This window comes from Enhydra lutris, unplaced genomic scaffold (assembly GCF_002288905.1).
Source record: "Enhydra lutris kenyoni isolate GAN:26980312 unplaced genomic scaffold, ASM228890v2 scaffoldscaffold19, whole genome shotgun sequence".
Classification (NCBI taxonomy): domain Eukaryota; kingdom Metazoa; phylum Chordata; class Mammalia; order Carnivora; family Mustelidae; genus Enhydra; species Enhydra lutris.
The window spans coordinates 30,874,995-30,900,739 of record NW_019154103.1 but is presented as its reverse complement, the minus strand read 5'-3'; the positions used below and the strand labels follow the sequence as shown (position 1 = coordinate 30,900,739).

Here is a 25,745-nt window from a genome sequence, read left to right as displayed (position 1 = left end):
TTGCTGGATGACTCCGTAGGTTGAGAAACTGTTCTATCTTTTCGGCGTGCATAGGTAACTTGATATATGCTTTCACTTTGAAATAAAGTTATGAAGTCAGCAGTCGGCCGCAAGCAACAAGTATAAAAACACGTGGAATACATAACGATGCGGCACCACTCATTAGCTCCTCACGTGAGAACGCAGGGTCACACCACCCAAAGGCCACACATCTGGTGCTGCACCGGAGAGGCGGCAGGGGGACCCAAGTCGGCCTTCCGGCGGAACCCTTTACGGCTCCTCGGTGGCTTCGGTCTCCGAGACTGGGGGTGGGGGTGAGGGGAAGAGCGCGGCGGCTCCCGGCCAATGGCAGTTCTTGAACTTACACCTACAGACGTCAGCGCGGCTGTGCAAACGGATGTCACACAGCTGGCTCGGAAGCGTCTCCTCCCGTCCCAGAAAAGAGGCGTGGGCCCAGCGGCCTCTGCGAAACCTTGGGCGAGGGAGGGAGGGGCGTGCGCCTCTACCCGCGAGCCCCGCGCTCTCGCTGGCCCGCTTCTTCCCAGCAGTCCCTGCCTAGCGGCCGTCCCCGGGGAGCAGCCGGGCGCACGCGCCCCCGCCCCAAGCGCGTCGCCGCAGCCAGCTCCGCCCCCTCCCCGAGCGGGCCGCGCGCTCCTGCAGCTCCGAGCTGTGTCGCGGGCGCGCGCGCCACCGGCGGAGCCGCAGTTAAAATGGTCCGAGCGGGACCCCGCGTTCCCCCCCCGCCGCCGCACTGACTGAGTCGGCGGGTCAGGCTTGGACTGGTTGCCTAGCCGGCAGGCTCGCTCTCTCCGTCGCGTCCCCAAAGCTCGCGCCCATCGTTCTCCCGGCTTCCCGGGGCAAAGCATGTAGCCCCCGTTGGGCTCCCGGGCGGCCCGCAGCTGACGCCCACCCCCCACCGTCGCGTGTGTGCCCGTGTGTGCGTGTGTGTGCGCAGGGCGGGCGACCCCGCCGGGGCCCGAGGCCGAGCCAGCGAGAGGCCTGTCCCGCTGCCGGAGCTCGCCTCTCCGGGCCTCCCTACTTCCCCGTCCCGGTCCCCCTCCTCGGGGCCTTCTATATGGGCCACCTTCTCTCGAAGGAGCCGCGTAACCGCCCGAGCCAGAAGAGGCCTCGCTGTTGCAGCTGGTGCCGCCGCCGCCGCCCTCTCCTCAGGCTGCCCCGCCGGACCCCGGCCAAGGCGCCCCCCCAGCCGGCGGCGCCCGGGAGCCGGGACTGCTTCTTCCGCGGGCCCTGCATGCTCTGCTTCATCGTGCACAGCCCCGGCGCGCCCGCCCCCGCCGGCCCAGAGGAGGAGCCGCCGCTCTCGCCGCCGCCGCGGGACGGGGCCTACGCCGCGGCCGCCTCCTCGCAGCACCTGGCGCGGCGCTACGCGGCCCTGGCTGCCGAGGACTGTGCTGCCGCCGCCCGCCGCTTCCTGCTATCCTCGGCCGCCGCCGCCGCAGCTGCCGCCGCCTCGGCCTCGTCTCCTGCCTCCTGCTGCAAAGAGCTGGGGCTGGCCGCGGCCGCCGCCTGGGAGCAGCAGGGCCGGAGCCTCTTCTTGGCCAGCGTGGGGCCCGTGCGCTTCCTGGGGCCGCCCGCTGCCGTGCAACTCTTCCGGGGGCCGCCGCCGCCGGCCGAGCCCCCTACGCCCCCAGAAATGGTGTGTAAGCGGAAGGGGGCCGGGGTTCCCGCCTGCACCCCGTGTAAGCAGCCCCGCTGCGGCGGTGGGGGATGCGGCGGCGGCGGCGGTGGCGGCGGCGGCGGAGGGCCTGCGGGGGGAGGCGCCTCGCCGCCGCGGCCCCCCGACGCCGGCTGCTGCCAGGGCTCCGAGCAGCCACCGCAGCCGCTCTGCCCCCCGCCCTCCTCTCCCACTTCCGAAGGTGCCCTCACAGAGGCCGGCGGGGACGCGGCCCGAGCGGGGGGCACCGCCCCCTCGCCCGCCCAGCAGCAGCTTGAATGCGGCGACGCGGACTGTCAGGAGCCCCCCGAAAACCCCTGCGACTGTCACAGGGATCCACCCCCTGAAACCCCAGACATCAACCAGCTGCCGCCATCCATCCTGCTCAAGGTGGGTCTGGGCGAGTGGCGCAGGGATGCGTGCTTTCCCCCAACCCCGGCCCCCGCCTCGGAGGTTTTCTCTCTCCTCCCCCTAAGCGCGGAGGAGGGGGTTCCCTGATATCCAGAGAAGTCCGAAGGGGAGAAGCCAATGGGGAAGATGCTTATGGCCTGTTTTTTGAAGTAGAAAAACTTGGGAGTTTGGTTAGTGTCTTTTAATAGCTTGGGTTACCACAATTCCGGATTCATCTGTTACTGGATTCCCACTAGTTTATAAACTCTTCGTAGATTTTCCGCGAAAATATTTTTATCAGTTGAGCGATTTACATTTACTACTAAAGATTTTGTATATTAGTATTTGAAGGTCTTCCAACAGTACTTACCGGTTTGATAGCTGCTAGTTGATGTCATTAACTGTGATCTTTAATTGAACATTTACCATGGTCAGGCACTGTGCCTGAGCTTTACATACATAATATCTTAATCACCCACTTAACGCTGTGAAATAGGTATTAACAACACCACTTTATACAAGAAGACATTGATATTTCAGCGCCGTGTGCCTACAGTAATAAGGCAGAAGCGGTCTTTGCTCTCTGGAGTTTAGAATCTAGTGAGGCTTAAAGAGTTGAATGACTTGTCCAAGGTCACACACACAAAGGGCCAGTCTGGGGAAGTTAAGTCTGCTGGACTTGAAAGTCCTTTGGTTTATGTTATGTTTTGTTGCCTTCCTACATTTTATTCCTTATATAGAACCATGCAGTTTGTCTTAAGGTAGAGACAAAAGTATTTTTTTTTGGGAATATGGGTGAGTGGAGAAGACGTGGTTGTCCTATGGGAGCTTTGTCTCACTTTCAACTAAGTAAAATTTGCAGTTTTGTTAATGCTAGTGAGAAATTTAATTAAGTGACAAAGTTAGTGTTATTATTGCTAGCAAGTTATTTTTTTCCTCATTGCCCATCCCCACCCCCTTGGCCAATTTAATAAATATAAACCTTCTTTTTCAGTATGGGAGATATTTAATACCAGGTAAAAATAACCTAGATAAGAATTTGGCTACTTTTACTGTTACTGATGTAACTATCATCAGTTACAATTGTTACTCTCGCAAATAAAGTTTTTTGATTAGAGTTTTTGCACATTTATAATCCTGTGTGTTTAGATCCGTTTTACTGTGATACCGATGTTCTTGTAAATAATATAGCAAAAGAATGGGAAAGCATAACTTTTCCTTGAGTCAAAATGTAATGATTTAACTCTTATGGAGGTGTGCTTTCTGGAGGAGTAATTGCTTACTCTGTGTTCAGGGTATGCATTTTAGGAAAGAGCAACTTTTTTGAGTCTTTTAAATCAGCAAATGACAAATGTCATCAGATATTTGGTATAGAAGTTTGATTGCTGTCTTGTTATTTGGCAGGTAAGACTGTTTAAAAACCAAAACAAAATGCAGGTACTTTCTGCTTTCCACCCAAATCACATTTCAGGAGGCAGAGAACATTTTAATGCCCCTCCCCACCAAAAAAGGGTACATGACCCCATAATAAAGAAAATTTGTTTAGAATAGGTTTCGCTAGAATAGATTATCTGCTAAAAATGTTTTTTCAGATTTCTCTCTGGACTGTTCAACACTTGGTTTGAAGGACATTTGAGGATTTTACTCATTGGATTTGCCCTGTTGTGCTGGAGTGTTTATTTATTTTAAAGGTGGGGGGTTTCTTTTTTCTTTTTTTTTTTTAAGATTTCATTTTTTTATTTGACAGAGGACAGCGAGAGGGAACCCAAGCACGGGGAGTGGGAGAGGGAAAAGCAGGCTTCCTGTGGAGCAGGGAGTCCAGTGCCTGGATCCATCCCAGAACCCTGGGATCATGACCTGAGCCCCAGGCAGATGCTTAATGACTGAGCCACTCAGGCGCTCTGTGCTGGAGTATTTACACATGTTAGGTAGATTTCCTTGTATTAGAAACTTGAGTAAAGATTCTCTGTGTGTGTCTTATAGTCATAGATGTATTCAGCATGAAGTGAGGCTATTGGAATGAATTGAATTGAGGTTTTTCAGTGTTTACCAGTGCATTCCAACTTTTAGGAATAGGGCTTTTGGTGGAGGAGGCTCTGTCAACATAGATTTTGTTCATTGTTCTATCCACTCCGCTAAGTGCAGTGGCTGGTATTTAGTAGGTTTGAGTAAATATTCATGAACAAATGAATGGCTAGGTGTTTAGGAAGTCTGGGCTGATACTCTAGGTGAATATGTCATGCCACTAAGAAAAGCCTCTAAGAAATGTTAATATCCAGACCTGAGTTGTTTTGTGAGCCACAATAAAAGCCATGTGATGGTGAAAGGGTCTGGCTCAATTTTTGGTTAGAACTAGAGGTATTTTTCTTGTAGAAGAGAAGACTTTGGGAGCTATGATGATGTTTTCATTTTTTAATTTATTTTTTAAAGATTTTATTTATTTGAGAGAGAGAGGGGACAAGTAGGGGGAGGGGCAGAGGAAGAGGGAGAAACTGTCTCCTCACTGAGCAGAGAGCCCAATGCCAGACTCAATCCCCAGACCCTGAGATCATGACCAGAGCTGAAGGCAGATATTTAACTGACTGAGCCACCCAGGTGCCCTATGACTATGTTTTTATAGTACAAGAAGAACTGTTGCATACAGAGATACAAATCTATCACCTCTATTGGAAAAATTCTTAGAAAGCATGCCCTTCGTCCCTAATTATGGATCAGTAGCCTTTATGACTATATTGCTGTTATCTTTTGTACCAGAAGTTACTGTAGTTGTGAAAAGGGGGGGGGTGTGGGATGTGGAGGAAGGAGAGTTTGAAAGAGAAATGTAAGGAAATGTGATTTAAGGGTTGTTTTTAAGGAAAACTACCAACTTGTTCCAGGTAAATTTTTTTTTCCAGGCAAAAAGCAAAACAAAAGAAAACAAAACAACCCCCCAAACAAACAAAAACAAAAACAAAAAACAAAAAAAAAACAAAACAAAACCAACAAAAAACAAGACCCAAACAAACAAAAAACCAAAACCCTACCTAAATTCTTTTTATGGATGGCAGTTCATAGGGCAGATTTTTGGTTCAATATCAAAAGATTTTCTTTTAAAATTTTCTTTTTATGTAACTTGTCTTAAAACATTAAAATAATGCAGGTAGGACAAAAGTTTGTCTAGAGTCACCCCTAGTTTCTCATCTAGTTTCCCCTCCGGAGGTAACTAACCACTGTTACTAGTTTAGATTGTTCTTCCAGAGCTGCTCTGTACAGTAGCTTAAAGTAGTTAAAATTAAATCAAATTTAAAATTCAGTGTCTCAGTCACAGTAGCCACATTTCAGGGATTAGTAGTCATGTGTGACTGGCTGGTACCATACTGGACTGTGCAGATGCAGAACATTTCTGTCTTTGTAGGAAGACCTGTGTAAACCTTCATAGCTTTTTTTCATAAATGGCATCAAAATGTACATGTTGTGAATTTTTTGTTTTGTTGATAGTATGGTTTGGAAGTCTTTCCTTATTAGTAAGTAGTGTATGTATATAGTTTCTTTCTATTTTTCTCATTCTTTTTTTTTTTTTTTTTTTGGTAAAATGTTTATTTATTTAGGGGTGCCTGTTGGCTCAGTTGGTTAAGCATCTGCCTTTGACTAAGGTCATGATACCAGGGTTCTGGGATCGAGTCCCACATCAGGCTCCTTGCTAAGCAGGGAGTCTGTTCTCCCTCTGCCTGCTGCTCCCCTTGCTTGTGTGCTCGCTCGCTCTCTCTCTCTCTCTCTCTCTCTGAAAAATTAAAAAAAAAAAAAAAAGAAGCTTATTTATTTAAGTAATCCCTACACCCAGCCTGGGGCTTGAACTTAACAAACCTGAAATCAACAGCTGCATGCACTATGGACTTAGCCAGCCAGGCACCCCTTTCTTCTTTCTTTTTTAACTGCTGCATAGTATTCCACAATGTTATACCCTACTGTAGTTTTCTATTATTGAATGGTTCCAACTTACTGCTACTACCAACAATGTTAACAGATGTTTTCTGTGCATATATAGTCAGGTTTTTTTTGGGTAAATTTCAAGAAGATGGAATTTTAGGGATGAAGAATGTGTACATTTAGAAATTTAGAAAATCCTTTCTACCAGCACGAACTGTGTAAAAACAATGAATTGTTTCTTGAAATAGTGAGCTTTAACTTCAGAATCTGAAGAGACATTTGAGATCTGGTTACTCCCCACTTCTTTCGCGTGAAAAAACAAGCCTGAAGACTTCAAGACATTTTAGATAATGAAAGTCGGGCCCTGGACTGGAATCCCTCTCCGTGTTTGCAGGCCTAGAGAGCTTTTCAATATATTATGAAAGAGGGTCTCAGTAATCTTCTCTTAGAGATTTTATGAAAGGGATTCCTGAACTGGGGTTGGCAGGGAGGAGCTTACAATAGACAACTTCTAAGCTATTATGAGTCACAGGCTAATTTTATAATTGGGTCTGTAGGGTTGAATTGTGGTCTTTAAATATAAGAAATCTGAGAAGTAGGGAATGGCTCTTCAAAGGTCATCTGTGGGAATAGCATTTTCTTAAGGATTTTAGCCTGTTACAGTTGATCTTTTACTGGTTGATGGCTTGGTTTGGATGAACTGAGGTCTTTGACACCTGTTGCCTTTATAACTTAAAACAATCCTGCCTTGTGATATCACAATTAGAATTTTATATTGTAGAGCCACTATGCAACAATTTTACTAAATGATAGCAGTGGAATACTTTTCTTTCAGTGTTACTATTTGAGTAACTGGTATTTTGAGATCTGTATTTAATATTTAGAGACTTTGTGTGCTTTTGTTTAGGAATCTTGCTCTCTGTCAGCAGACCTGTTTTTTTTCCCCCCAAAGAAAACCAGGTAAGAGATCTAGAATCTGTCACCACAATTAGAAAACTGCTGCACCATGCGTGCACCCCTAATAATGTGTTGGTAGGTATTAAGTCTTGATTTTTTTACAGCTTTATTGCTAGCAGCTTGTTCTAGTGATCAAGAAAGAATTTTATAAGAGAAATGTGCTTTGGGGGAAGGCTTATATACTTGAATTTTCTTTTTTTAAAGATATGAAAATAAGGATGAAAGCAATGGAAATGGGAGTCAAAGAAAAAAGTAATACTGCTTTTTAAAGCCTTGAATGTAACTACTAGTGGGTAAGAGGAATGAAGTTATATGTAGCATTTCATGAATGCTTAACTTACTACTCTAGTACCAGATAACCTCTAGAAGGTATATCTCTGCAATTCTAGGGATGAGTTTAGTAAGCTCTGAAATGGAATGTTGTTAGGAAGTAAGTTTCAAGATTTTTCTTTGTTGAAGAATGCCAAGTAATCTTGATTAATTTAGACCACAAAAGGTGAGATTTGTTTCTTATCTTGAGAGTTCTGTACGTTTTGGTGCCTTGTAATGTAGCTGTCAAGGGGATAATGCTGGGCCTTTTTTTTTTTTTTTTCCCCCCAGCTTTGGGATACCAGGTTGTATAAATGTTAGGGAATACAAAATAATAAGTGAAGGCATATATGAAAACATTTAATATTAGCATAATAATTTCCTAAAAAGTTGCTTAATTTTGGCTGAATATAATTTTTGTTTGTCAAGAGTCTTGCTCAAGTTTGGAGCCAAAGTGGTGTGCTAAGAGCATCTATGTGGAGGAAGAAGCTAGAATAGTGATGGGTGATTGGTTACATGCATACATACATATATATATATTCCCTAGTCCTGTCCACTTGAGAGGGCCTTACAGAAGCAATGCCCAATAACAGTGTATGCACTTAGAATCCAGATCTTAGCCTCTAAAAACCATTCTCTACTAAAATGAATCAATGTTGTTGGAGAAATGGCTGATTACAGAACTGGTACCAGGAAAGTACAAGATGAGCCTAGAAAATTTTGTCCTAGAGCATAAGGAATTGCTCAATGAATAATGGGTATATGTCGGAAGGACACATCCTTTCTTAGTATCTCCTCCTAAAATACTTAAAAAAAAAAAGAAAAAGTTTTGTGTTTTGTTGAATTCTGTGACTGGCTCTAGAATAAATCTTATTTTTCCGTAAATTTCATAATATCTGACTGTACTGTAGAGTAGTACTCTGTAGTAATAGTTTGGATTTTATAAGTTCGCTGTGCCTTAAATTTTAATGATTAAATTGCTAGAAATTATTTTAAATTATAGATAAGGAAATAGTTTTTTTTTTTTTTTTTAAGATTTTATTTATTTATTTGTCAGAGAGAGAGAGAGGGAGAGAGAGCAAGCACAGGCAGACAGAATGGCAGGCAGAGGCAGAGGGAGAAGCAGGCTCCCTGATGAGCAAGGAGCCCGATGTGGGACTCGATCCCAGGACGTTGGGATCATGACCTGAGCCGAAGGCAGCTGCCCAACCAACTGAGCCACCCAGGCGTCCCGATAAGGAAATAGTTTTATGTGACTTCCCTTTGGGTGTGTGGTTAGAAAAGTACCAGAAGTAGGTTTTGCGCTTCTGTTTTTCTGAACAGTACTTTATTCAAGAGACTATTTAGTACATGTTACTTTCAAGATTTTGGCAGGTAATATGAGTAGAATATTTAAGAGGCAAGGGATGATATACGTGGAAAAAAGTTGAAAAAGGGCAGAAAAGTAGAACTTTGTTGAAATAGTTAATTCTGAGATGATTGTGAAGAGGAAATCTATCCGAATCTTAAGGATATTATCTGCTTAGTTATTATTGTACCAGGTGATGTTCGCGTATGTGCACTTATGTTGTCTTAAATAGGAATTCAAAGATTCTGGGAAGAAAAATGATAGAATGATAGAAATACAGAGCTTTGTGGATGTTTTGGGGGAAAAACAGCTATATTGATATTTAATTTACTCATTTTAAGTGTACAATTGGAGTTTTTTTTTCTTTTAAAGATTTTATTTATTTGAGAGAGAGAGAGAGCACATGAGCAGGGGGAGGGTCAGAGAGAGAAGCAGACTCTCTGTTGAGTGGGGAGCCTAACAAGGGGCTTAATCCCAGGAAGCTGTGATCATGACTTGAGTTGAAGGCAGATGCTTAACCAAATGAGCCACCTAAGGCACCCCTACAGTTTGAGTTCTAACAAGTGTTCTGGGCTGTACAACTGTCATTATAATCCAGTTTTAGAACTCCTCAAATAGTTTCCTTGTGCCTCCTTGCAGTCTTACTCTGCAAAAGTCTTTGCAATTTCTGCTTACACCCCTATCCCCAGGCAACTACTGATTTGCCTTCTGCCTATATAGTTTTGCCTTTTCTAGGAATTTCATATAAATGGTATCATACAATAAGTAGTCAGGAATATTATGGGGTTTTTTCTTTTGAGACTTTATTTATTTGACAAAGAGAGCAGAGGGAGAGGGAGAAACAGGCTCCCTGCTCAGGAGGGACCCTGACACAGGGCTTGATCCCAGACCCCAGGATCATGACCAGAGCTGAAGGCAGATGCTTAACCAACTGAGCTACCCAGGCGCCCCAAGAATATTGTGTTTTATCTTGAACACCTCTGTGTCTCTCATGACACCCAGCATAGTCCCTGACACAACAGGAATCAATATAAAATAGCTACACAGGTTTGCTTCTTTTCAAGTCTTATTTCTATAACTTGCATGCCATCTGCTTATTCATAAACTTTTATAATAATACTTGATAACAGATAAAATCTCCTTATCAAAAATTAGATGGCCAAATATAGGTATTGGCTTTTTTGATTTTCAAGTACTATAACGTTCTGTGGGATAGGTTTGAACAAGTGTTAAACAACAATGTGTTTTGTGGAAGTTTTTTCAGTTTGAATTATCTTCTGAAATTTTATACTGATGCCCTGGTCAAAAATAGAATCTTTCAAGGCTCAGGAATATTTGGATGTTGCTGGGAGTGATTATTTCAGATTATATCTGTGATATGATTTGTACCTTTTCTGGTAATTCATATCTTAGTTGTGTTTTCCAGATCCGCCACCAAAGATCAAGAATATTAAGTTTGTTTTCAACTGAGGTCCTGATTAGAAGTCACTGCTGTTTCCCAGTGTCCATTCCCCTCATATTCTTTTTAGTAACGGAATTTACCATGTTCTAACTTGGCATGTGGTCACCGAATTAAAGTCTGTTTTTCAGCCTTCCTTGTATATAGGTGTAGCTCTGTGACTAAATGTTAGGTAATAGAATATGAGTGGAAGTAATGTGTACAACTTCTTAGTCATACCATAAAAGCAGCTGCTTGCCCTTTGCTGCTTCTTCCTTTTTTTAGGGCTAGACAACCTGGATTATAAGAGTAAGCCATCTTCCACTTAGTGGCTGAAGGCAATGATGGCAGAGCAACAAGGTACAAAATGATAGCTCCCTGGATCTTCTACATACTTAGAATGCCTACACCTACTTAGTTTGAATTTCTGTCATGTTCAAACTATTGCTAACACACCTGTGTTAAAGTAAGCAGTTTCCTGGGTTGATACAAGTGACATCCCAATGTTCTTCAGGCTCCTTTTTCCCCTTTATAGTTTTCTTTATTCAATAAAAATGTTGTTACAGGTCAGTCCTTGACAGACCAACATTCTCTTTTTTCAATTTTGAAATACACTTTCTCTTGAATCTCAAATTATCCAAAGAAAATTCAGAAATGCCTTTGACTATATAATTTTTTTAAAAAAGATTTTATTTATTTATTTGTCAGAGAGAGAGAGAAAGCACACAAGCAGGCAGAGAGGCAGGCAGCGGCGGAGAGACAGGCAGGCTCCCTGCTGAGCAAGGAGCCCGATGTGGGACTTGATCCTAGGACCCTGGGATCATGACCTGAGCCGAAGACAGCAGCTTAACCCACTGAGCCACCCAGGCGTCCCTTGACTATATAATCTTAAAGCTAGTGAACGCATCTAAAGTCATAGTGTCTCTCACAGAAACCCAGGTACATGTGCACAAATGTTGGTTAGATGAGTTAAGAAGGAGGAGAAGTAGTTATTTTCTCAGGAGTTAAGATTTGGGAGATTTGGGAGAGAGGGCATTTTAATGACAGAAAGAAATACAGGAATATTTAAATATTGTGTTAGGTATCTATTTTTATGCAACAAATTATGCCAGCACTTGGCAGTTTAAAACCACAAATTTTATTATTTTATATTTTCTTTCTTTTTTTTTTTTAAAGATTTTATTTATTTATTTGACAGACAGAGATGACAAGCAGGCAGAGAGGCAGGCAGAGAGAGCGGGGGAAGCAGGTTCCCTGCTGAGCAGAGAGCCCAATGCGGGGCTCGATCCCTTGACCCTGGGATCATGACCTGAGCCGAAGGCAGAGGCTTTAACCCACTGAGCCACCCAGGTGCCCCATTATTTTATATTTTCTGTGGGGTATTAATCCCTTTGAGATTTCGATGGGTCCCATTTGATCCCGGGTTTCTTATGTGGCTGTATTCAAGGTGTTGACTGGAGCTATTCAACTGGGGTTGAGGAATTCCTGTCCAAACTTACTCGTGAAATTGTTGGCAGGCCTCAGGTCCTCATTGCTGTTGGCTAACATGCTTAATTAAGTTACTTGCCATGCCCTGTGGCTTCTCCATAGGGCTAACAGCAGCGTGGCAGCCCACTCCTCCCAGAGCAACAGATCCAAGAACACCCAAAAATGGAAGCCACAGTTTTGTTTTGTTTTGTTTTGTTTTGTTTTTTTAACATAATCCCAGAACTAACATCCTAGCAGTTTTGCCATACTCTGTTCATTAGAAGTGATCAGTCATTAAATCCAGTTCACACTCAGGGAGAGGATTATATAAGTGTAAATAAATAACCATTGTGCAGATTGCCTACCACAAACAAAGATCTATTATATATGTATTGGAATATCAGCTTCATATTTTGCCTTTTTATTTTTAATCCATCTTTTCTGACCAGTTTTATCTATCCTTCACACACTCATGAGATTTCCTTTCAGCTGGATAACTAAAACTCATGGAGATCCACCTAGATTTAGTCAGTTATCTGTGGATTATAACAATCATTTCACTTTAACAAAAGAGCAAGCTAATGTTCAAAGAAAGTACAATCCAAAGTCAGATATATTTTAAACAAGGTGCTTCTTGGTTCCATGACCATATTCTACATATCTTTTACTTGTTAAGGGGTGGATTAACTCCTTAAAACCACATAGTTCTTTAACTAAACACTTTCCCTGACCGAATCTTTATTTTTTCATCTTATAAAATGAGGAGAATGAGCATAAAAATAACTACAAAAGAGGGACATCCAGCTATAGATGCAGGAAGAGTGGCAAATCTTTTCCATAAAAGTAAAGTAAAACTGGGCAAAATTGCCTACAACTATTTGGGCTTTGGAGATTGACTGAAGGCAGAAAAAAATTGAGAAGCATTTATTCTTAGGAAAATTGCTAGTGCTTATAAGAACAGTTGATGTCTACAGCATTCTTGCATTCCCCAATTCCTTTGGCAAGAACCAGAGTTTGGGAAACTAGCAGCCTTGCTGCCAGAGGCTAAGTCAACTTGTGGCAACATGTAAAAACCTGTATGTGTCAACTTGAAGTGATGAACTTGGTAGGAAATATAATAGTGAAAACCCACATATTTGCAAGTCTTAGGTTTTGGTGCCAATTGGGATGGGTCAGACCTTGGAAGTGAGAAAACTATAAAGGGATAAGCTCTCCACATATCCCTTGTTAACTGTGAAACCATGCACACGTACAGGGGAGACCTGAAGTGTTTAGCAAAAGACAAGGGCCAAGGCAGACTTGAGAACTGGCTAAGCCTTGAATGTGCTCTTCCCATCCCAGGCACAGATTGAAGAGCAGGTTTGAGATGTATGAGCATACCTTTGCACAGACAACTAGCTGAAAATTAAGCTATGCAGACAAGGTAACCTCCATTGGAAGCCAGAGTAAAAAAGTATGTAAGTATTAAAACCTGAGCAGAGATATCAACACTGCAGGGGACATAGATCCCACAGTTTAAGGCCAGGGAAATTAAAATGTCAAAAAAATTCAGGGGGTAGCTGGCTGGCTGAGTTGGTAGAGCATATGACTCTCGATCTCAGGGTTGTGAGCCTACTACAGGGCTTGAACTTATGACCCTGAGACCAAGACTGGGCTTGAACTCATGGCTTGAGCTCATGACCCTGAAATCAAGACCTGAACTGAAATCAAGAGTTGGATGCTTAACCAATTGAGCCACCTGGGTGCCCATAAAATATCCTTTTTTTTAAGATTTTATTTACTTACTTTAGAGAGAGGAAGAGAGAGAGAGAGGAGAGAGCATGAGTGAGAGGGAGAAGCAGACTCCCCATTGAGCAGGGAGCCTGATGCAGGGATTGATCCCAGGATCCCAAGATCATGATCTGGGCCAAAGGCAGATGCTTAACTGACTGAGCCACCCAGGCACTCCTAAAATGTCTAGTTTTTAACAAGAAGCTATGAGACATGTCAAGAGACAGAAAAATGTGACCTATACTAAGAAAAAAAAAGTAGTTAATAGAAAATAACTATGAGTGGGCTCAGATATTAGATTTAAAGGACAAAACTATAAACATGTTAAAAAACAGAAGGAAGTATTCAAATTATAGCAAAAAATATGACACTGACTCAACAAATGGTGAATCTCAATATGAAGAAATGGAATCTATAAAAAGAGTATTTCTTTTTTTTTTTGGTGTTATTATAAATGGAAATGATTTTTAAATTTCATTTTGAATTATTCACTGTTAATCTGTGGAAATATTTGCTTATTAGCTCTAAATTTTTTGTGTGTGTTCTTTAGGATTTTTTATATATAAGAAAGATCATGGTATTTGTGAATAGAGAACATTCTAATTCTTCCTTTCCTGGATGCCTTTCATTTCTTTTTCTTGAATAGTTGCCCAGGTTGGAATCTCTAGTATAATGGAGAGAGCAGACATCCTTGTCTTGTTCCTCATCTCAGGGGAAAATGTTCTGTCCTTCACCATCAATGTTAGCTATGTGTTTTTAATAGATGTGCTGTCTACCAAGTTAAGGAAGATTCCTTTTATTTCTGGTTTCCTAAGTATTTTTATCAGGAAAGGGTATTGGATTTTGTCGAGTGATTTTTCTGCATCTGTTGAGATGTTATTAAAAAAAAAAACAATTCATAACATCTAAAAGCAATGAGAGGAAGATAGTGCTGTATATAAATGGAACAATATTTTAAAGGATTCATAGCTTCAAAAATAATGGATTTTAGAGACTATTGAACCAACATTTTTCCAGTGATGAGTGGAAAAAAACCCCCACAAAAAACCTGTGTATACACTCAATTCTGTATACACTCAACAGTTGTCTTAGGAAAAAAGGAAAAAAAGAAACAAAAATAATGTGTTATGAACAAAACTGAGAAAATGTTCATCAACTCATTTCAGCTACAAGAAGTGCTAAAAGATGTACTTTAGTTTGAAAAGCAATGAAACGGATGGAAACTTGTATATTCCAAAAGGAATGCAAACCGTCAAAAATGCTATTGCATTGCCTTCTTGATCTACTGGAGGAGGGGGTGGAATTCATAGGTAATAAAATAAAAATTTGATACCAAAAAACCCCCTTCGTTTTATTAATACGGTATGTTAAATGGATTTATTTCTACATTTGGACCACTTTTGCATTCCTGGGGTAAATCCTACTTCACCGTGGTATATAATGCTTTAATATGTACTGGATTCAGTTTGCTATTTTGCTGAAGATTTTTGCATCTGTATTCATAAGGGACATTGGTCTATAATTTTCTTGTGATGCCTTTGTTTGGCTTTAGTATCAGGGTAAAGCTGACCTCATAGAATGAGTTAGGAAGTGTTACTCATCATCCACGTTAGATCAAAAGCAGTTGCTTCAATACTCTTTTTTCTTTCTCCAATATTTTCCCCCTCCAAAGTAGTTTATCTTAATTATTGAAGGCACAGGGGAATTAATTGTTTAGGAAATCTTGTACAATGATTTTTCTTTTTCTTATTTTTTTCCCTTCCCCCCCTTATTTTTGAAAATTTATTTAAAATAATTACTTCTGTGAACTTTTTAACCAATTCTGATGCTTCTTGTTGTTTGAGCAGCCAAGCCTAAAAATGTCAGATAGTATAATCCGTATCATCAAACATCTTGGAAGATTTTTATGTGAATTTACTCATTTTTTCCCACTAAACATATCCTCTTTGTGTTGTCTTTTTCTCTCTTTGTTTTGCATCTGGGCCTTTTTTTTTCTTAAAAGTTTTCATGGAGCTTCTCTAGTTTCCCCACAAATATTCTTATTTCCTCATACTCTTACAGACCTAAGACTGTTTGCTTTTAAATAAGTTCTACCATTTTCTTTATTTGAGCTGTAAAAGGAGATTTTGCAATGGAGCAGTCAAACCTAGCTAAGAGAGACTTTTTTAAAAACAGGTTCAGGCTTTTCTGGTTACTATTTGAATAGAATACATTTCCCCATTCTTTTACTTTTAACACATGTGTGTCCTTAGATCTAAAGTGAGTCTTTTATAGACACTATGTAATTTGATCATCTTTTTCTTTTTTTAAAGATTTTATTTATTTATTTGACAGACAGAGATCACAAGTAGGCAGAGAGGCAGGCAGAGAGAGAGGGGGAAGCAGGCTCCCTGCTGAGCAGAGAGCCCGATGAGGTGCTCTTTGATCCCAGGACCCTGGGATCATGACCTGAGCTGAAGGCAGAGGCTTTAACCCACTGAGCCACCCAGGCGCCGCTGACCATCTTCTTGTTTCATTACTTCATTCTCTATTTCTAAGTTGGAGAGTTTGATGTTTTTATATTTGATGTAATTATGATAAGGAAAGACTTTTGCCATTTTCTTATTTTTCTTTGTCTTATACTTTTTGTTCATCAATTTCTCCATTGCTCCATTTGTATTAGACATTTTTAATGTACTATTTTGATTACCTTCTTTTTCTTCTAGTGTATGTATGTGTGTGTGAATATATACATAAATATACATTTTATATATATTTTTAGTTACTTTCTTAATATTTGTTGTGGGGTTATAATTAACATTATAATTTATAACATTCTAGTTTGAATTAATACTGTTCTGTTTATCTTGAGCCTACTGATGGTAGTACCCCCTGTCAGAAATGCCTGTAGTGTTTGTCTGGGCACACATTACTTATGGCATGTTCCACAGACATTTCTGCTACCAGGGCCCCTATTAATAGCTGGGCCAGGTCTTCTGGTTCTTATTATGACATATATTACACACCAGGCACCATCTAGCCACGTTGAGGGTAGAGAGAAAGAGTAGTCTTGGGGCTCTGCCCTTATTAGAGTTCAAGGGTGGAATGTCAAGGGTTTTGCAGGTTTACTCTCTGTTGGCTAATTTAAAGCAGAAAAGCAGGAATTAGGTCATGAGAAGGGAGAAACAGGGTCACTCAAGCAGTCAGTTCTAAGTTACCTGGAGTTTTCTGAAAGACGTTAATGGGTGGTAAGAACCTAGTTCCTTTTGTTGTTTTTTTAGTAGTTATGTCATACAGTTGGCAATATGTTTACTCAAGATAAATGTTTTTTTGAAATGGATGTCATGGCAATTAAAAGCTTAATATTAGACATACTAAAGTGAAAATTATTGTCAGACACTTAAACTACAAATACCAATATAGTTTCATGGTATATAAAACTTTGTTCTTATATTTATGTTGTTATTGTTACAACTTAACTTTTATGTGGGCTTTGTGCCCATTCATATAGATTTATAATTATTATTTTATATAGTTGCCTTTTCAGTCATGTAGAAAATAAAAGGGGTGCTAGGGGCCATACTCCCTCAGTTTTTGTTTATCTAGAAATATTCTAATTTCTCCATCATTTTTGGAGAATAGTTTTGCCATATATAGAGTACTTTCTTTAAGCACTATATGTTATCTCATTGCCTTTTGGCTTACATAGTTTCTGATGTGAAATAAGTTGTTAACCTTATTGAGACTCCTTTGTACATGATGAATTGCTTTTCTCTTGCTGCTTCCAGGGTTCTCTCTTTGTCTTCTGACAATTTGATTATAATATGTCTGGGTATAGAGTCTTTGAGCTAATTTTATTGGTGTTCACTGAATTTATGAATGTCTAGGTCCATGGCTTTCATTAGGTTTGTCAGGGATCAGCATTGTTTTATTTATTTTTAAACATTTTTTTAAGATATTATTTATTTGAGAGAGAGAGCAAGAGCCCATGCAAATGGCAGAGGTGGAAGCAGAGGAAGAGGGAGAAGCAGACTCCCCACTGAGAAGGGATCTGGACATGTGGCTCAATCCCAGGACTCTGATAGGATCATGACCTGAGCTGAAGGCAGATGCTTAATTGACTAATCCACCCAGGTGCCCCAGCATTGTTACATTTAGAATGAAATTTCTCTTCCTTGGCCTGTGATTACAGTTTTGGCTCAGTTTTAAAAGACTTTGCTGTACTACTTTGTGTTTCTTCTGTACACATGCAGCTTTGTGGTTAACTTGGGATTTTTGTCACTTTATACACAGAGTTAAGAGTTTAAGGGTCTTCTTCTCTCATCCTTCCTTTACACTCTTTAACTTAGAGGCCTCTTTTCTTGGTTCTCTGGCTGGAAAGATAGAGTTTCTTTCAGAGTTAGAGCCGCCTCTGCTGCTATCACTTTTGTATAACTGGAGCTACTTTTATTTTATTTCTTAAAATTTTTTTTGCTTTACAGGGGGAGGGGCTAAGGGAAAAGGAGAGAGAAAATCCTGAGGAGACTCCCTGCCCAGTATGTAGTGTGATGCGGGCTTGATCCCGTGACCCCAAGATCATGACCTGAGCTGAAACCAAGAGTCAGATGCTTAACTAGCTGAGCCACCTAGGTGCCCCCAGGGCTACTTTTATGGTGGAATGTTAAGAAAAAGGTAGTGAGGATTCCTTTCACACTCTTTGGTCCACAGAGTTCTCTTTGCTGGTTCTACTGGCTGGAAAGATGGTTTCACTTTCAGGGTTTTAGGTGCCTACATAGCTGCCACATTGCAGCTCTGTGACTGAGGCTGTATTTGGGACTTGGCCAGCAGAGAGAAAAAAGAGAAAAGGGAAAGAAGAGAAAACCCAAAACAAGGATTTTTCTTATAATCTCTGGATCACATTCTGTCCAGAAAAATGGCTTTCTCTCTGTATTTTAGTTGTGCCTTACATACACTTCTGCACAGGGGTCATCCTGTTCCATGATGGGAGGTAAAAGGAAAAAAAAACCTCAGGAAACTCATTACTTTTATTAGTCATTCTGTAAGTTTTGGCTCACCTCCCTGGTCCATCTGTTATTAACCTTTTAGAGTCCTGAGTTAATTGCTTTTGTGTTGTCATGAGTGGGTGTGAGAGGCTTTAGTGGGCTTGACTCCATCTTTGCTTGTGATTCTTAAATATATTTTTTATTTCTCACTAGACCCTTGGAAGAGGAATGATAGTTGTGAAGAGGAGGTAGTTATTTTCCCCAGGTTAAAGATTTAAGCATAGTAGAGTTTTAAGCTTAGATGTCTACAACTTTTGTTGCCTGGAGGTTTCCATTTTAGATCATAGTTATGATAGGAATCATTTATATACTGCTTAACTCTGTTCCAGATCTTTCCCCCCAAACTTTATCTATACTTGTTTGGTCCTTGCAGTAACTCTGTCAGGTCAATACTATATTATCCCCATTTTAAAGATCAGGAAATTGGGGTGTCTGGGTGACTGAATTGGTCAAGCATCTGATTTTGGCTCAGGTCATGATCTCAGCATCCTGGGATTGAGCCCCGGTGTCTGGCCGCCTGCTTAGTGGGGAGTCTGCTTCTCCCTCTCCTTTCACCCCTCCGCCACTCGTGCTTGCTTGTTCTCTCTCAAATAAAATCTTTAAAAAGTAAAGATAAGGAAATTGAGGTACAGAGAGATTAGGTAATTTGCACGAGGTTACATAGATAATAAATGGTGGAGCCATGATTTAAATCTAGCACAAGACAGTTTAGTGTTAGAGCATATGTTCTTACTAAAATTTTCACTTAGTATTATGGAAATTTTCACATACAGACCAAAGTAGATAATATTATAATGGACATGGCCCCTGCCATGTATCATTCAACCAGTTTTAATAGTTTTCGATATTATTCCTTTCTTGTTTTTTTCACCAACTTTGTTTTTGATAAAGTATCTGAAAGCAAATTCTAGATAGCATTTTAGTTATAAACTCTTAAGTATATAACTAAAATGCATTATTTACTAAAATGCATTATAGCTTTTAAAACATAATATAACTACAGTATGGATATAACCACTATATAATCAAAACCTAAAAAGTGAAGATTAATTTTCTTTAAATCATCTAGTATCTATTTTGTGTTCAGTTTTATCTGATTGCCTCAGGATAATCTTCTCATAGTTCAGTTAAGGATTTCAGTATAGTCCACACATTGTATTTGTTGGTACATATCTTAATTATAAAGATTCTATATTGGTCCTAATCCATCTTTTTATGATTTTAACTTTTTAAATCTCTTTTAAAAATAAGCCTTTTATTTTAGAATAATCTTAGAAAAGTTGCAAAGATAGTATAGTTTCTTGTATATTCCTTAACTGTTTTCAATTTTCCCTAATTTAATTATTTTACTTTACCATGGTACATTTACCAAAACTGTAAAATCAATATCAGTATAGTCCTTCTATTGATGTTTTTCCAATTCAGGATTGTATTAGTTGTCATTTCTCCTTATTCTCCCCTGATCTGTGATAATTTCTCCATCTTTCCTTGTTTTTCTGACCTTGAATTTTTTTGAGAAGTTCTTATCAGGTACTTTTTAGGCTGTTCCATAGTTAGAATATATGATATTTTTCTCAGGTTTTGATTGGGGTCATGAATTCCTGGAAAAAAATATGATGGAGGTAAAATGTCTTATGATTTATTTTCATCATTCTTTTAAAAAATTATATGAAAGTTCACCAGGTTCCAAGGTCAGAACTGTAAAACTACATACCTTTAAAATAGTCTCACTTTCATCCTTCCCTTACTAATCTTTTCTCCTTTTCCCTAAAGGTAAGCATTTTTATTAGTTTTTGGCTTCTCGAGCACATCCTTTTTTTTTTCCTTCTAAATATTGGCAAACTCTTTGTGTTTCCTCTGCTTCTCCACTCCCTCCTTTTACATGAAAGGTGATATTAGCACATATTCTTAGCTCTCATACTGTACTTCCTCTTTAGGCTACTCCTTAACAATGACTTTTCTAATAATGGCCTTTATATTCAAGATGGTTTTCTGTTTTAAAAGTTAATTTTTTCTAACTAATAAGAATCTTCTCCTGTGCCTTTAAAGTGATTAGTTCATATTATATGGTTCCTTTTTTATTTACAGATATTTTCCAATTTATCCCTGGATGAGCGTTGCCTTTCTGCCTCATTGGTTTGCAAGTACTGGCGTGACCTTTGTTTAGATTTCCAGTTTTGGAAGCAGCTGGATCTTAGTAGTCGTCAGCAGGTATGGAATCTAATTCTAAGAAACTCACTTTGACCTACTCAAAAAATGTCTTTATTCCTCTTCAGAAATAACTTCTTTCATGTTGTAGTTTTCAAGATAGTTCAAGTGACTGTAATTTATAATTACATGTTTAGTAATTTTTTTGTGTGTGAATCATGTTAAAGCTAGATTTGTGATGAAGAAGATATTTTTTAATGTGGATTGGTAATTTTGGGTTGCTTCTTAATCTTCTTTGTCTAAATCCTCTATATCTTCTCCCTTTTTTCCTTAGAAAGTTATTAAACTTTTCACCTTTTTTAGGGGAGGGGTTATAATCATGAATATTAGTTTAATAGTAGAAAACGATGGCAAGTGTTTATATAGTACTGCTGATATACCATGTACTATTCTATGGGCTTTACACATACTAAAGGATTTTATCCTTCTAACATTGTTATGAGTTGATACTATTATTATTCCTTTTAATATATTATTATTACACTATTAATAGTATTCTTATACTGTTGTTATAGGTGAATAGTATAAATTTTTTTTTTCAAGGTTTTATTTATTTGACAGAGAGAGAGAGATCACAAGTAGACAGGCAGGCAGAGAGAGAGGGGGAAGCAGACTCCCTGCTGAGCAGAGGGCCCGATGTAGGACTTGATCCCAGGACACTGGGATCATGACCTGAGCCGAAGGCAGAGGCTTAACCCACTGAGCCACCCAAGCGCCCCTAGTATAAATATTCTTATACAGTTTTTGTAGTTGAAGATTTAGAAGCAGAATGGACTAACGTATCTTGTTTTAATTTTCCAGTATTCTTTATTGCCTGGCTGCCTAGTGTGTGTCTATATGGCGGCATAAATTAGGAAAAAAGATAGAGTTAGTAGTGTTTATTTCATATAATTTGTTGTACTTGTTGGATTCTTCTTTTAGACTTGGTTGTTGGTATTTTGCATTAGGAATACATAAAAATATCCAAAAAGAATACGATTTTATTGGAGTGCTGAACCTGCTCCAAATCCTTCCATGATATTTTTAGGTAGTGGTGTGCTGGTACATGTTGAATCACTAGCTTTCAAAACAAATAGAAAGCTGTGTATTATAGTATTTGCTGGTTTTTGTGGTACAGATGCTCCCAGCGTGGCCAATTTCAGGCTACCAATGTGGTATCACTGAATGCAATGATGTCACTGATTTGGAAAGAGGTACATGTTACAGGCTCTTGTAAGTTCGTACAAGCCAAATTCAGCACACCGCTGGTAGTTCGTGTGTGTGTGTGTGTGTGTGTGTGTGTGTGTGTGTGTATATGTATAACTCATTCACTTTTAACAAAATAAGCAAATTCCTGAGCATGTAAGTTCTTTTTTGTTTTTCTGCCTCATTGGTTAGAGGTTGAAATAATTACAGAATTAGTTATTTCCCTGCTTGGGTCCATGAAATTTGTGTCTAGGAAAATGGTGAGTATTTAGCTAATTGTGGCTGGAAGAGTGGAAAGAAGTAATGTGAAATAATACATTGGCTCTTTACTTCATTAGTTTTGGATATTTGAGCTATTTGTTATAAAATCAGACCAAGAATAGCCTTTCACCCCTACTGGTAGTTAGGTCTGGAGATGAAAAACAATAAAAATAGAAGGGGAGGTATGCCAGAGTTTTAGCTTTGAAGGTAACTGTCTGCATTTTTTTGCTTTTCCCAGCAAGTATAAAGGTAGTTGGAACCTTGGCTCTTACTTAGTATTCCTGAACACTCCAGTTCTTTCTTGTGTTCTAAATTTCATCATGTGCATTTTCTTTCATCATTATTTGTCCTCAAGGGACTTGAATAATACTAACTTTGTTTTCTTTTAAATTTTTATTTATTTATTTTTTTGTTGAAGTTTACCTGATGTACAATGTTAACGTTAGTGTCAGGTGTCAGGTATATAATATAATGCTTTGACAATTCTGTATGTTATGCTGCACTCATCACTATACAGTGATTGCCACACCATTGACTGTATTCCCTATGCTGTACCTTTCATCCCTGTGATTTATTCATTCTGTGATTGGGTAGGGAATATGTAGAGGTTGATTTGTTAAAAATTATGTTTGAAATTGAGATGACCATGTGAGTTTTTAACCACATGAATTTTAATGTTACTTGTATTTGGGCTTATTTGTATTGGGCTAAAAATAGACAATAAAACATTTAAAATCTCAAAATCTCAATACAGTTTTGTTTATGGGGAGTTTTTGGTGAGTTTGAAAGTTAAAGTAACTTTCCTAGTAAGGATAGATCTTTAAGATTTTAAGGAAAACTAACAAATATATTCTTGCTTGGTGTTTTCGACAGCACTTCCAACACCAAATGTGTGGAGTTTTTCATTCTAGCAATCTCTGACAATAGCTGGGTGTCCAACAATTCAGTTCAATTCTGAAAGTAACTCCTGGGGTTAGTGCAAAGCCTCACAGGTTATTGGCTTAGTCCCATAAGACTGTCTCCACTTCGCAGGCCTGTCACAAGTCCCAGGAGTCTCCTGTACTTCTCACTGACTAGCTGTTAATTCAGGAGTTCCCTTGACCATTTTCTCAGGTTTGGTAATTTGCTAAAATGACTTGCAGAACTCAGGAAAATACTTAGATTTACTGGTTTATTGTAAAGGATACTACTCAGGACTGGCCAGGTGGAAAAGATGCATAGGACAACATAAGTTGGTGGGGCGGGAGAGGGAGAGGAGAAGATGTGGCGCTTCCATTTGGTCTGTGGGCATGTCACCCTCCCAGTACTTTAAGGTGTTCACTAACCCAGAAGCTCTTCAAATCTCAATGTTCAAGTGTTTTTATAACCCAGTCTCTAGCCCACCTACCCTCCTAGCAAGTCAGGATTTGGAGCTGAAAGTTACCACCCTCTAATCACATGGTGTTTGGTCTTTCTGGTGACCAGACCCCAACATGAAGCTTTTGGGGAACCTCAACTTAAGTCATTTCATTAGTACAAACTCCTGTGTGGTCAAAAGGGGCTTGTTATGAATAAGAAAAGAGACTCCTCTTAATCAGGAAACTCCAAGAGTTTTAGGAGCTCTGTTCCAGGAACTGGGAAAAAGACCAGGTATGTATTTTGTATTATAGCACAGTTCTTGTTATGCTTTAATATTAAATAAGGTTTTCTTTTGATTGTGCTATTATATTATTTATTAGGGAAAATTTAAAAGAAGAATAGAAAGTAAGTTTCTTGTAGCAAAATTTTAAATTTATTGCTTTTTTTCTCTCATAGGTCACTGATGAATTATTGGAGAAAATTGCATCAAGAAGTCAGAATATAATTGAAATCAACATTTCTGATTGTCGCAGTATGTCTGATACTGGCGTATGTGTTCTAGCATTTAAGTGTCCTGGACTTCTTAGGTATACAGCCTACAGGTGTAAACAGCTTTCTGACACTTCTATTATTGCGGTTGCCTCTCACTGTCCTTTACTTCAGAAAGTTCATGTAGGCAACCAGGACAAACTTACTGATGAAGGACTCAAACAGGTAAATTTTAGCATCTATAAAATGATTTTACTCTGATTAACTCAAAATGTTTGCTTTAAAAGATTATTATGGGGACGCCTGGGTGGCTCAGTTGGTTAAGCAGCTGCCTTCGGCTCAGGTCATGATCCCAGCATCCTGGGATCGAGTCCCACATCGGGCTCCTTGCTCGGCAGGGAGCCTGCTTCTCCCTCTGCCTCTGCCTGCCATTCTGTCTGCCTGTGCTCGCTCTCTCTCCCTCTCTTTCTCTGATAAATAAATAAAATCTTAAAAAAAAAAATCCACTTTAAAAAAAAAATAAAAGATTATTATGTTAAAAATAATGTGTAGAGACTAGAATAAGCCATCTTTTTTTTTTACCCATAAATGTTTATTTTAGTGAACTAGAATGTCATGGTTATAACTGATAAGTTAACTTTGTTGTGTTTTGTAATGAGTGCCTGAACTGTGACAAGCCATTTATTTATTCTTTTGTTACTTAAATTTTATACCAAATTTTGCTTTAGGTACCAGTAGTGTGCAGTTCAGTGCATGACATTTTAAAAATTAACTTTTAATTCCTCTTTTATGTTACTAGATGATTCGCTTATGTGCTTTAAAATATATGTTTTAAGGCATAAACGAAGTCCAAATTAAAGAGTATAAAATGAAGTAAAGGGTGGTAATTACCTATATTTAGACCAATAATTGTATTAAAAATACTGTTACTTGTGTTTTTTCTTTGATGCACTTCTTTTGGAAATGGCATTTAAGATTTCTTGTCTCAGAGTGGATTATTTATTCAGTGAATATTGAATGGATTCCATGTGCCAGGCCCTGAATTTGTGAATATTTAGTAATGTTCCCACTATTGTAGTAGGCTCTTACTGTATTTTAACATTTAACCCTGAAATAACTTTGTGAAATAGTTTGTATTAAACTCATTTTGTGAAGGAAGAAATTAAGGCTTAGAGAGATTTAATTAACTTACCTAATGTTTAGCAAATGATGGAGTTGGGATTTAAAGCCTGGGTTCTTCAAAATCTCTTCCATTTTTCCACTATTCCACTCCACTAGACTAAAGATCTCCTTTGAAAGACCTTGAATAAAGGGACCTGCTCTATGAGGGCAGAGGCCATGCACATTTGCCATTCTACCTACCATTCCTTTGGCAAACATTTTTGGAAGAAAGAATTAATAATTTCATTCAAGAACTTTGTCAGGATTAATGTTTAAATTCAGAATTGGGGTGCTGTTCTGACTTTTCCCAATAAAAGCTGAGTATCAGTAAAGGCCTAGATTTAAATCTGATCTGAGATGAGCTTAGAAATAAATTGAAAAGCCCTTCCTTAATTTAAACACTATGAATTATGAATTAACTGAAAGCTTGGTATTAGATGAAATTTGAGAATATTCTGTCCTAAATAGTACTGGGTGTGTCAGTCTAATTTATATATTAGAATGCTAAAATGTGTATGGAAGTCTGCTTTGTCTGCAAAGGGAAATTGGGCAATAACAGTGTTACTTGGTTTAATATTTGTCCTGATCCATTTCTGTTATATATAGGATTACTCACTAGCAGCATGGAGTTTTTTTTTTTTTTTTTAAGATTTTATTTATTTATTTGAAAGAGAGAGCATGTGCATGAGCAGTGGGGCGGGCAGAGGGAGAGGGAGAAGCAGATTCCCCACTGAGCAGGGAGCTCAACGCAGGGCTTGATCCCAGAACCCTGAGATAATGACCTGAGCCGAAGGCAGACACTGAAACGACTGAGCTACCCAA

General features: G+C 39.5%; 1 protein-coding gene across 1 annotated transcript in view; it reads left to right on the top strand.

The window, feature by feature from the left end:
* Positions 1 to 1,062: 1,062 nt before the first annotated feature.
* The window catches only part of LOC111148386 (F-box and leucine rich repeat protein 17), a 524,279-nt gene continuing 499,596 nt past the window's right edge, over positions 1,063 to 25,745 (top strand). Inside the window, exons 1-3 of the mRNA XM_022504895.1 lie at positions 1,063 to 2,065; positions 20,370 to 20,492; positions 23,730 to 23,987. Of these exons, the coding sequence (XP_022360603.1) occupies positions 1,076 to 2,065; positions 20,370 to 20,492; positions 23,730 to 23,987 (1,371 nt within the window). The 5' untranslated portion in view covers positions 1,063 to 1,075. The remainder of the gene's footprint in view (positions 2,066 to 20,369; positions 20,493 to 23,729; positions 23,988 to 25,745) is intronic.